This window comes from Muscardinus avellanarius (genome assembly GCF_963383645.1).
Source record: "Muscardinus avellanarius genome assembly, chromosome: 4".
Taxonomy (NCBI): domain Eukaryota; kingdom Metazoa; phylum Chordata; class Mammalia; order Rodentia; family Gliridae; genus Muscardinus; species Muscardinus avellanarius.
The window spans coordinates 133,026,359-133,039,428 of record NC_137789.1 but is presented as its reverse complement, the minus strand read 5'-3'; the positions used below and the strand labels follow the sequence as shown (position 1 = coordinate 133,039,428).

At 51.9% G+C, this 13,070-nt stretch overlaps 1 protein-coding gene across 2 annotated transcripts; it reads left to right on the top strand.

Moving 5' to 3' along the window:
- Positions 1 to 993: 993 nt before the first annotated feature.
- LOC308262688 (acyl-CoA desaturase 1-like) lies at positions 994 to 12,682 on the top strand (the record flags this gene model as incomplete). 2 transcript variants are annotated; one of them, XM_080695293.1, is made up of 6 exons in its annotated part: positions 994 to 1,017; positions 1,528 to 1,810; positions 6,075 to 6,205; positions 7,671 to 7,876; positions 9,608 to 9,840; positions 12,483 to 12,682. In XM_080695293.1, the coding sequence occupies 6 exons, from the start codon at positions 994 to 996 to the stop codon at positions 12,680 to 12,682; spliced, it is 1,077 nt and encodes a 358-aa protein (XP_080551419.1). The 2 variants fall into 2 exon arrangements, with proteins under 2 accessions (XP_080551419.1, XP_080551418.1); XM_080695292.1 differs by having other exon boundaries at positions 994 to 1,023.
- Positions 12,683 to 13,070: the final 388 nt, after the last annotated feature.

The window sequence follows — 13,070 nt, the reverse complement described above, 5'->3', positions numbered from 1 at the left end:
CCCTCTGGTGCCTGGTGGTGGCCGATCCTTGCTGAGCGCGCCCAGGAGCTGTGCGGGGTGACGCACAGGTTGGTGCACGTGTCAGCAAGTGTGGCTGGAGCTCCGGGCGGTCTCGGGTCAGGTGGGGGCGGGGCAGAACCATTGTTCCCAGCCGTCGGAGAGAGGTGCTGCACCGACCTACCCACTTCTCGGGATGGAAGCCGAGTCTGCGCTCCCACACGCCTGCGGGACTGGCGAGGCAGGAGGGCGCGGGGCGCGGGGGGCGCCGCGTGGCTCCCCCACAGTCCCCGGGCACCTTCCCCAGCGCCACGCACTCGCCGTGCAGTGGGGACCAGGGCTGGGCGAGTGAGCATCCCCAGCGCGGGCCAAATCCTTCCCTCTTCCAGAGAGAAATCTCGGGGCACCCGGAGCCCGCGGGGAGCAAAGCAGAGGACCCGCCGCCCGAGGAAGAGAAGTGTGCACGGCGAGCGGAGGGAGGGAAGCTGGACCCGGCGGCGGGAGGAACTGCAGATTGCGCCGAGCCAATGGCGGCGCAGGATGAGGTGGCACCAAATTCCCCCCGGCCAATGGCGGCGCGGCCTGCGGGAGCCTCGTTAGCATTTCCCCAGAGGCGGGGCTGGCGGGCGGGGCGCGCTCCGCAGCATCCCGGCGGGGCCCTGAGGCTGCGCTCCTCGCCGGGGGCCTCCCGCTCCCGCCCTCGGCCTCCACGCCGAGCCTCCTCGGCCTGGCACCTCCGCGCACTTTGCCCCTAGTTGGCAGCGGATCAAAGGAGTCTGAGGAAATACGGGACAGTCACCCGCTGCCCCTCTGCCCTTTAAATACCCAGCCCGGGACGCCGCGCACAGCGGGTCGGGCCGCACAGCCACCCAGCGCGCACACCACCGCTCGCGCCGACAGCCGGCCCCGGAGCCCAAGTCGCCCTCCGACTCGGCGGCACCGAATTCCTCTCCGCAGCTGCAGCCCGGGCCCCGCCACCCAGCACCCGGAGCCGCGATGCCCGCCCACTTGCTGCAGGAGGTAAGCGTCCCGGGAGGGGCCCCCGGCCCGCCGCCTTCGGGCTTCCAGGCGAGGGTTGCCCGGGAGAGTTGAGAGCCTGGGAGGACTGGGCCGGCTTCCCCGACTGTGCTGCCCTCGGTTGGTTGGGGCGGGGGGGTCTGGCTTGTATTCTGGTTGGTCCATTTCTAGGGTTTTTTTTTTTTTGTTTTTATTTTGTTTCCTAAGCTTTAAACTAAAAAAAAAAAAAATGCATTCCTGCTGATCCCCATATATAAGGGGGTAGGTGTTTCTGGGGGTGCGAGTGTTTATCCTCTCTCTGGTTCTGTCTCTTTGCCTTAAAATTTCAGACCTATTCAATATGCACACATTCTGGAAACTTCTCCGTTACATCTTAGGGCACACACCACCCCCTTGTACCCTGGGCCCTGGGGCAGGCTTGTGCCTGTGCTGCCCCAGCCCCCAGCTACATTAGAGAGCAGAGCCCCCTGCTGCCCCCTCTGCTCCCTCTGACTCTCCCCTCCTCTCCTGCAGGTCTCCAGGACCTACACGACCACCACCACCATCTCAGAGCCTTCCCAAGAGAACCTGCAGAATGGAGGAGAGAAGCTGGAGAAGACACCCCTGGCCTCTGAGGAAGACATCCGCCCGGAAATGCAAGATGACATCTATGACCCCAGCTACCAGGATGCGGAGGGCCCCAAGCCCGAGTTCCAATATGTCTGGAGGAACATCATCCTCATGGCTCTGCTGCACGTGGGAGCCCTGTTTGGGCTCACACTGGTCCCCTCCTCCAAGGTCTACACCTTGCTCTGGGGTAAGTGGGTCCCCTTGTCTTGAGAGAATACCCCAGGTTTCTCACTGCACTTTTAATGAGACTACTAACAGATCAGTAGCCTTTCTCTGTCCATGTTTCGAAACCCTGTGTCTTTGGTTGCCAGAGAGACAGACTGGGTTGGAAGTCAAGCCTAATAGGACTGGGATGCAGGAGTGTTAGCTCTTGTGCCTCCTTAATATGGGTGCTGGAGTCTGAGCCTTGAGACCATACCAAGGGAACTTTTAGATGAAAACCTGTGGCTCAGAGGCAGCTACCTTGAAGCAACTTTTCTGTCTGAATTATTGTTTGGCTGCCTGTCCCAGCCCTGCCTTATAAGAGAACCAGGCCCCTACCCGAGAGTCCTGGGAACCTGGTGCTAGACCAGGGCCTTCACAGGCTACATGTTGACCATATTTAAGGAACAGAGCAATACTGTTTAGGAAATGAGACTGTGGAGAGAGGATGAACACAAAAGAGATTATGCACAAAATTATTTTGGCCTGACCACTTGGGCAGACCAGGCTGGTTTTCATAGAGGGAGAATGACCAGGCTTCCCCTATAACCCGAGTTGCACAGATGTGATGCTGACCAAGGTGCAGCACAGGCCAGCCAGAGAAATGTTCTTAGAATGAAATAGCATTGTAGAAATGCTTCATGTGCCATTCCTGAGAGCTCCTGCCCATCTCTCCAGATGCCATGGGTGCCAAAGACTTGGCACCTTCTAACACTGGTCTTCCCTGCCTCCCCCATCCCTCCTTGGCAGGGACAGCCAGGCCCGTAGCTCAGCCCTTTTGGAGATTCACAGTAGGGGCCTAGAGCATGCCTGTCCCCAGAGTGACAGCTGCGCTTTGCCCTGGGTTTCATTCCCACCCCTGAATTCTGAGTTGGGAAGGGGAGCAGGGCACTCTAGAGATGTTGCTCTCTGAGGGGTGGGGAGGCAGGATTCCCCTTCTAAAAGATGACCAGTGAGCCGGGCGTGGTGGCGCACTCTTGTAATCCCCGCGCTTGGGAGGCTGAGACAGGAGGATCACGTAGGTTCAAAGCCAGCCTCAGCTACTTAGTGAGGCTCTCAGCAACTTAGTGAGACCCTGTTTCCAAATAAAATATAAACTAGGTCTGGGAGTATAGCCTGGAGGTAGAAAGCCTCTGGGTTCCACCTCCAGTACCACCAAAAAAATTAAAATAAGTAAATAAATAAAAGATGACCAGTGATTTTCCAGAACAAACTTAGGCATGGAGAACTTTCTGCCTGCACTCTTGAAGGGTAGACATGTAGAAGGGACAGGCGGTCAGATATGGGCTGTCCAAACCAGGCCTCTTAGGTCTGGTAGGTGCTGAGATCTGCTCCTTTGAACTTAGGCTTAAAAAACCCAATAGGTGCTACAAGGAAGTGCAAGGTAGATCCTCTTTCTCAGGGTTGCAGGGTTTGTTTCTTTGTTTTTAGGAGGGGAGGGCAGTACAAAATGGAGATGGCTTATCTTTCTGGATAAAAGGAAAGGTCATGTTCCTTAAGAGTCATTAGTGTCATCCCAGCCTTTCTCCTGGCTGGGATATTTTGAGTCTTCCAAGCTCTCAAGGCAGTGCTGAATAGATAGATATCTCTATCAACACTGGGGGCTGGAGGCAAAGTGATGCCCCTGAGCAGAGTAATGTGAAGTGGCTTAACTTTCAATGACAGTCACAGTCCTTCCTTGGGGGAGAAAACAAACTGCCTGAGCTTCCCATTTGGCAGATTTGGCAGACTGACAGGTATGGATAGAACAGGCAACAACGTGCCTGGGTTCTTGTCCTGCTCCCCTGTTAAGATGGGAGCCCAGAGCCAGACATGGTGGCGCACACTTGTAATCCCCGCTCTTGGGAGGCTGAGACAGGAGGATCACGTAGGTTCGAAGCCAGCCTCAGCTACTTAGTGAGGCTCTCAGCAACTTAGTGAGACCCTGTTTCCAAATAAAATATAAAATGGGTCTGGGAGTATAGCCCAGAAGTAGAAAGTTCCTGGGTTCCACCCCCAGTACCACCAAAAAAAAAAAAAAAAAAAAAAAGATGGAACCCATGTGCTTTCAGGGCTGATGTCTCAGGGTCCTCTGGGCATAATAAAACCCGAGATTCTTCCTCACCTCTAAGCTGAGTGCTCCTGCTTTGCCCAAAGCCCTTTCTTTCCTCCTGATATTTGCAGGGCCCTGGCTCCACTCTCCTTTTCCCAGATACAGGTGTGGTCAGAGGCTGTACCTGCAAAGATCTCAATCACCACATGGTTGAAAGCCACATGTCACCTAAAGTCTCAAGTCCAGCTCAGGGGGAATCTGGACAGCACGCTGGCTCTATGGCTTTTCTGGGGACCCTGTAGGAGGAACAAGACAGGGTCAGGGAGGGAGAAGAGAAGCTGTTTAGGAAACAGGTGTTTCAGGTTGCAGAGAAGGCAGAATAATTTGTTACAATGTGTGCTGCCTCAAACCACAGCTATGTTCAGTGGCCCCTGAGAGTCACTGTTGCCAGCTGCCTCACCAAATGACATTGTTAATAGATCTCCCCAGGCCTCCTCCCCTGCCTCCTATAGCCACTACAGGAAGAGATAGGTACACCCAGTACCCTCTCCTCATTAGAGCCTGTGCAATTCCTGAGCCTGCAGACTCAGAAAAGTTCAGGCAGAATATTACTGTATTCTGATGTCTCTCGGCGTGGTTTAGAATTAGCATCCACAGGGAAAGTCTGGGCTGAGAGAGTAAAATGGCAAAGGACAGACCTCAGACCTGGGCTCAGATCTTGGGAGGTAGATGGTAGGAGAAGAACAAGAACTGCTTGTTGGCAGAAAACCTAACTCCAAACCACATAGCTCCAGTTTTCGTAGCTGCGTGATCCTTGATGTATCCGATACAGCATCCATTCCTCACCTGTGACATGGGTGTTAGTAGCACCAACTCCATTCAGCGTATGCAGTGCATATGACAGTGTTAGCCTCCATGGAGAAGCTTGAGCCGTTGTGTAAGTGCAGGTGTGTGCAGGGCTGTTTTTTCCTATTTGGCCATAATGCTTGCCACAATATTGAAATGCTTTTGTACCAGCTGGTGAACAGGCTCGGCTCTGCCTCTCTGGAGTGTCCCATGCATCTCAGGGCTCCAATTGGTCAGTGCCTGGATTGCTTTGGCTGCTACTTTCTGAACACCTTTTCTTTTCTCTCTCTCTCTCTCTCTCTCTCTCTCTCTCTCTCTCTCTCTCTCTCTCTCTCTTTTGTGGTACTGGGGGTGGAACCGAGTGGCTTTTCTACCGCTGGGCTATACTCCCAGACCTATTTTATACTTTATTTGGAAACAGGGTCTCACTAAGTAGCTGAGGCTGGCTTCAAAATTGTGTGATCCTCCTGTCTCAGCCTCCCAAGCACTGGGATTACAAGCGTGCGCCACCACGCCTGGCTCTGAACACCCTGTTCTTATGGTTCCTCAGCTCTGTAGGCATAGTCCGGGGCCCTTGAACCCTGTAGAGTAGGTCACCTGAAGATGAGAGGCCATAGGAACTTGGGTAATGCCCCTGCAGGTGGACGGTGACAGTGGTGGCACAGTGTCCAGGGCCCTCTTCCCTCTCCTGCCCCAGGACTCCTTAGCTTCTCTCTATTCTTACATGGAGAGCCTGGGATTTCCCCCCCCCCCCCAGTACTGGGGGTGGAACCCAGGAGCATTCTACCTCCAAGCTACACCCTCAGCCCTATTTTGTGTTCTTTATTTTATTTAATTAATTTATTTATTTTGGTGGTACTGTGAGTGGAACCCAGAGGCTTTCTCTGGGCTGTACTCCCAGACCTATTTTATATTTTATTTGGAAACAGGATCTCACTAAGTTGCTGAGAGCCTCACTAAGTAGCTGAGGCTGGCTTCGAACCTATTTGATCCTCCTGTCTCAGCCTCCCAAGCGCGGGGATTACAAGAGTGCACCACCATGCCCGGCTGTATTCTTTATTTTAAAACAGGGTCTTATGAGTTGCAAAGGGCCTCACTAAGTAGTTTAGGCTGTCTACGAACCATGATCCTCCCATTTCAGCCTCCCAAATGCTGGGATCACAAGCGTGCGCCACCACACCCGGCTTCATATTTTTTCAAGTGGTAAAGCTATGAGGTCTCAGATGCCAACACGTCCCTAGGACTGGCTGGGGGGGGTCGTCATCCCCCCAACCTAACAAAGACACAGGTCTGTCGCCAGAGGAGCGCCCTTGACGTGCCCTCCCAAGTGGAACTTCCCTGTTGGTCACGCCTTTCCTGTCTCATCCTGCAGTGGTCGCTTGCTATCTGTTCAGCGCCATGGGCATCACCGCCGGAGCACATCGCCTGTGGAGCCACCGCACCTACAAAGCGCGGCTGCCCCTGCGGCTCTTCCTGATCGTCGCCAACACCATGGCGTTCCAGGTAGGAAGCTGCGCGGCTCAGCCCTGTGTTTCTTCCTGTGGGCACTCCAGGTGGGATGGATGGGTCAGAGCCCAGGGAGGTGCCCTAGCGGGCTATCAGTGTTCTCTTGAGTCTCCGACGGCCGCCGCAAGTGCAGGCTCAGTGCTTAGGTCCACAAAGCCCGGGATACTTCAGAGCCACTGGCATGGGAAATAGGGAGTGAAGAGGAGAGGCTGTGAAAGTAGACGTCTGTTTTTATCCTCTGGCCCCTGTGTTATCACCCTCTGTGCTTGTCTTGGGCCTTTATCTGGGGCCACTTCACAGGCCTAGCACTGACCTGGTTTCCTGGGCATATGGTGGACAATAAGCTCTTGCTTTAAGGAGACTGTCCTGGAACCCCACCACCATCAATTTTCACTGAGTCTCAGGGTCCCAGGAACTCTGTCCTTCAGGTGGTAAGAGCAAACAATATAGCACAGACTGTGCTGGGCGCTGTGTTAAGCACTTGACAGAGGTCAACATCTTACATGCTCACACCCTTCTTAGAATGTAGGTCCTTTTGTTATTCCCCTTTTACAAGGGAGGAAACTGCATCTTTGAGAAGTTGGATAGACCAACCTTGTGGTCCTGTCTGGGGCTGCCATACTGGCTGAGTTAACTATGGAGGTTGGTTGTGGCACAAATTTATAACAAACAGGAAAGGAGCTGGGGAAAGGGACTTTCACAACTGTTACATTATAGCAGTGGGCACAGGGTAGCTTGTGGTGTGGGGCTTAGCTTGCAGCAAGAGGAAAACAAAACAGATTAGTCCTGTTGGTGTTGGCAATATCTGCGGTGCCTAACCACACTTGGATAATCATCTCTGCCCTAGAAATTTATACCTTCAAGGTTCCTGATTTTGTCCCAATGGGGCAAAGGGAAGGAAGAAACATATTGGCACATTCTTGAAGGGATGGAACTAATCCCAGACAAGCCCAGAGGTGTTTGGAAATGTGGTCATGATCATGAGTTGCACGCTGGCCTTGGGTGAGCTGTCACTTGCAGACAGAAACATCAGGATCTAGCTCCCTGCAGCTTTACCCACAGGCCAGCACCCAAGGGTCTGAGGCCACCTGCCTCACACTCTCCTTCCCCTGGATTAGGGCCCCTGTGAGGACCACATCCCTCACCCCTTTCTTACAGGGTTGCAGTGTTCTCTCCTGCTGAGACTATCTGAGCACAGAGCTTTGGCTGCACTCTCCCGCTGTCTTACCTTCAGGAAGGAGCAGCACTACTCTGTCTGTCTGTCTGTCTGTCTCTCTCTCTCTCTGTTACACACACGCACACACACACACACACACACACACACACACACTCCAGATTGGTAGCCGAACTCCTGAGGACTCTGAAGTGGTGCTGAGAGCCCGGGGCCCTCAGGACATGGGCACTTGCTTCTCCTAGGAGGGCTCTGTCCTCAGGCCTGCCTTCCTCTTCTCTGTCCTTCTAGAACGATGTCTATGAATGGTCCCGAGATCACCGCGCCCACCACAAGTTCTCAGAAACAGACGCCGACCCGCACAACTCCCGACGTGGCTTCTTCTTCTCTCACGTGGGCTGGCTGCTTGTGCGCAAACACCCAGCCGTCATAGAGAAGGGGAAGACACTGAACCTGTCTGACCTCAAGGCTGAGAAACTGGTGATGTTCCAGAGGAGGTGAGTGAGGAGAGGGAGGGGTGGGGATGGGGTCCTGACCACCTGAGACTTGGGGACCCCACTTTTTATCTTAGGACATACAAAATAAAAGCTGAGGAGTTACTGGTTTCTAAATTCGAAATTATTGAAAACCCTAGCATTTAACACCCCACAGGCTCTCGGCCATGGGTTATTGCTTGTTCTTTTCTCTGAAGTATCTTAATGAAACCAGTTAAATGCAACAGATGGTCAGTGGCCAGGGATTATCATGGACACAGAAGAATCCTTCCCCTGAAGGAGTTTTGTGGCCTCTTAGAGGTCAGGAGGATAAGCCATGATCCCAAATAACCATGAGACAGAGCAGAATATTGTCCATACCATGAGAGTTACAGAGGAAGGGAGAAGGGGGGTATGAACTAATTAGCATCGGAATCGGCCCATGGAAACAGACTCTCACACGTATGTGTGGCAGTGCACACAGCAAGAACAGGATGAGGCAAGACCTCGAGCATGTTCCAGGGAGCATGTCCCTCGGCTTGAAGAGTGGTATGTGGCAGGAAAAAGGACCGCCAAGATGACGCCATTCCTGCAGGGCCCTGGGCATAAAATAGGATTTCATTCAGCTGGCAGTGTAGACCCACTACGGCTTCCTCTGCGGCAGCCTGGCTCAGTCATAGTGGGCTTCAGAGAGGCTCCTCCCGGGTAGGTGAAGTGACCATTGAACCAGAGAGGCTAGGCATGGTGGCACACACCTGTAATTTCAGTACTTGGGTGGCTGAGACGGGAGGACCACAGGTTCAAGGCCAGCCTTACCAACTTAGCAAGACTCTGTTACCAAATTAAAAAATACAAAGGGCTGGGTGTGTGGCTTGGAGGTAGACTGCCCCTGGAAAATGAAAGAGAACAAACCAGAGAGGTGCAGGGCAGAGACACAGGTTGGAGAGCAGGGAGGACCCGCACTAGGAATGCGCACTAGGAATGCAGTTGTAGGAGCTGGAAGAAGTGGGGGGGGGGTCAGTGGCATGCAAATGGACCTATGGGTGGTCGAGGACACTCCGTGTGCCTTCTGAGGGCAAAGCAGGGCAAGAATTAGAGGTGCTATCAGGAAATGGCTGGCAAAAGAAAGGAGCCCAAAGGCAGATGGACAGGAGCCCAGGCAGCAGAACTTGGCTGGTGAGTTTGAGATTTGACCCTCACCTCCTTGGCCAACATGGTCTTACGGCTTTATGAAAAAGAACAATAAACTTCAAGTCAGGAGACACATGTTCCACTCTTTGCCCCACTGCTCCCTGGTGGCATGACCCTCGAAAAATCATTTAAAGCATCCATGTTTCCTCGTTTTTTAGAGTGAGAAAGCAGGGCATGGTGGCACACACACAATCCCAGCATTTGGGAGGCTGAGGCCAGAGGATTGTGGTTCACGGACAGCCTCAGCTACTACTTAGTGAGCCCTTTGCAACTCAGTGAGACCTTATTTCAAAATAAAGAATTAAAAAAAAAAAAAAAACAGGCCTGGGGGTATAGCTCAGAGATAGAATGCCTCTGGGTTCCATCCCCAATACCACACACACACACAAAGAATGAGATAATAGTATGTGCTCAATAGCTTTTCTAGTGCATTCCCTCATGCTAGTTTCTGCCACTCTGTGCTTAGAGTGTAGAAGGAAAGACACAGCCGGCCCAGCGAGAGTGCGTGGTCCAGGGAGGTGTGCGAGTCCCCTCCCCGCAGACTCTCTGTCATCTCCCACGTAGGTACTACAAGCCCGCTGTCCTGCTGATGTGCTTCATCCTGCCCACCCTGGTGCCCTGGTACTTTTGGGGTGAGACCTTTCTGCACAGCTTGTACGTTGCCACGATCCTGCGATACACTTTGGTGCTCAATGCCACCTGGCTGGTGAACAGCGCTGCCCACCTCTACGGGTATCGCCCGTATGACAAGAACATTGACTCTCGGGAGAACATCATGGTATCTGTAGGAGCTGTGGGTAAGTCGCCAGTCCCTGACATGACCACATCTATGGACCTGCTAATTAGGGTATTTGTCTAGGAGCCAGAAGAACCCAAACGGCCTGCTATTATGACCACTTTGTAGCTGAGTTCCTCTACTACAAAACTAGAGAGTGATGTATCAGGGAACCCTCGTGAGAGTGAGAAAATGACGCTAAGGTAAATAGAAAGGGTGAAAAATAATGCTATTCCTGATTTAATGTTGTAAAACAGTTTCTGAGTGCTGCCTGTAACTAGTGCCTTGGAGTTTTCCCTTCACACTCATCTATGAACAGGTCTTGCATGGGGCAGGAGATGCGTGAATAGAAAGCTAGCCATGCCTGATGAGTTTTTTTTTTTTTTTTTTTTTTTTGGTGGTACTGGGGTGGAACCCAGAGGCTTTCTACCACCTCTGGACTATACTCCCAGACCTATTTCATATTTTATTTGAAAACAGGGTCTCACTAAGTTGCTGAGAGCCTCACTAAGTAGGCGAGGCTGCCTTCAAACCTGCGCAATCCTCCTGTCACAGCCTCTGAAGTGCGGGGATTACAAGCATGCGCCACCACGCCTGCCTCATGCCTTCGTATTTAATAATGCCACTAGGAGGGGAGACGGTGCATCTGTGGTGGCCCTTCCCCACCTACCACCCATTTCCTCTTGTCCTTTAGTTTTCTGACTTCTACCCTTGTGTGCTAGGAACTCCCCTTTTCCCACAGTACTGTAGGAATCCTCCAGTAAAGCAGGTCATTCGATTATCGCCTCCTGCTAACTGATCTTAACTGATTGGTTGTCTTTTCCTGGGTTTTACTCTCTCTATAATTCTAGTCCTGATCTCTGGAGTTGAGGAAAACAAGGTTCTTCCATCTGTCCCCACTATTTCCTATTCTTCTTTCCAAGTGAATGCAGACTTTGACCAAGGCTGCTCTTCCTGAGCAGATCCAGGGCCACCTCTCATCAGTATCCCGGCTGTGGCTCACCTGGCCGCCCCTCGGAGGCCACCCTGCGCACAGGCCTGAGCACTTCGCTGCATGACAGTCATGTTTACTGTGATTTCTAAAAGTATTTTTCCCCTTTTCTTTGTGGCTTCCATATCTCTCTCTCCTCCTTTCATGCACCTCTACCATTCTGCATGTTCTTACTTTGACTCAGGTTTGAAATAAATCGCCTATGCTGTTCGAGTCCAGGATTTTCATAGAAATGGAATAACCTAGACTGAGATGCTTGTTCTGTATTGTAAATGGACATATAGTGAATTTCCCCAATTCTAGCCTCTTTAAGACTAGTAAGACTTTGTCAGCCACTTTGAAACTCTGCCAAGTGCCAGCTGTAGTTTCAAAGTGGCCGACACTCTGACTTTGCCCCCTGTTGTTCTTACCCCTCTAAACCTGCGCTTGCCTCCGCTCACCTCACTCTTCCTTCTCCTCCAGCTGCTTCCTGCCATTTTGTCTCATTGCTTATTGAATTACCCCCCACAGTCACTCACTCATCTCTGACAAAGCTGACCTTCCCCAAGCCTTCCTTGGGCTGCCTCTTGCTATCCCAGTTGATTCATTGAGATCCCTCTCCCTTGTCTATGTCTGATCCCATTTTTAATCTAATATTTTAGGCCAGGTGAGCGCTCACTCGGAGCCTCACTGTCAAAGCACGTATTGAAGTTGCAATCCTCTGTTAGCACCCTTAGCCTTGGTCTTTTCCAAACCCCCTTCTCTCACTTCTCAGTTCGTACTGTGGACAGCCCAGCATGCACAGGCAGTACATACCTCGAGATGCCCGGGACGGAGCCATCTACTTGGCAGGGCTTCCTTCACTTGCGTGGCACCCATATCATTACTACTCTAACTGTGGGTAATTTTATCCTCAAGGGTCCATCAACACCTCTTATGAGCTATTTTTTGTTCTAAATCTGATGAGAATCAGTGTGGTTAGGATTACGGTTGATTCAGAAAGAAGAATTCGTCCTGAACCTAGGATGTTCTCTCTGCGATATGAAATGTTCTCAGGAATTCTCAAAATCTCAGTGATTAGAGGGAATCTCTTGAGAACTTTGCAGAACTTTTCTCTGTTCTTTCTGTTTGTTTCACCTAGGGGGGAAACACAGAGAATTAGAAGGAGAGCAGCCCCCTGTGGACCATCAGTGGCTGAGGAACCTTGAGCCCCTGCAGGGGCCTCCTTTCCTCTTGACTGTGCCTCCCTGTCACAGGGGAAGGCACAGCGTGCTAGGGAAGGGGTGCTGCTTACGGGCCTTTTCAGGAAGCACAGCCACAGCTCTCTCTCCCTGTGGACCCTGCTCCACCCACTGGAAGACACGCACAGAGGCTCAGTGCCTGTGGGTCTCAGGCCAGGATTTACTGAAGCCCTGGCATTTCTGATGGAAAATTCTTCTCTCAGCAGTACAAATTTCTCCCATTCTTCTTATCCTCCAAGAGGAAATTTTATCACAAAGATTCTAAGACAGCCACGAGTGCCAGGGCCTCTCAATTCATTGCTTAAGCTCTCGGTGGCTATTGGGTTCAGAGTTAAAGACACTGGGTTCATCCGTTCACTCAGGTTCATGGTACCCCGCTGGTAGGAGGTGTGCAAAGATCAGGAAGGAAGCCGTCACTGAGCTCCCTAACTTCTCTCCTTGCTTTTGTTCCAGGCGAGGGCTTCCACAACTACCACCACACCTTCCCCTATGACTACTCCGCCAGCGAGTACCGCTGGCACATCAACTTCACCACCTTCTTCATCGACTGCATGGCGGCCCTCGGTCTGGCTTATGACAGGAAGAAGGTGTCCAAGGCGGCCGTCATGGCCAGGATTAAGAGAACTGGAGATGGAAGCTACAAGAGTGGCTGAGTTTTGAGTTGTCTGGGGTCCTGTTCCAAAGACAAGAAAGGCAGAGTTTTCATGTTCATTAACTACTGAGAAATGCTACCTGGATGCTAAAGATGATGACCTTAACCCATTCTCATAGTGTCTTGTTAAATGCACAGTTTTGAAAGGCAGCAACCCCCCTCGTGGTTGCTAAGCTGATATTCTTTTCTTCTTCCTCTTTCATTCCCATTGTCCTTTGTTTGCTTTGTCCTTATCACCTTTCTTTCTCTTCTGCCTCATTGTCTCCAAGGCAAGCACCAGGTCAGCCATAGGTTGATGTTTACTGTAAGAGCCTAGCAATCTTACTGGAGCCTAAAAGTAAAGGTCTTGGCTCCAGATAACTCCTTCCTTGATTGCTTCAAGGTACATG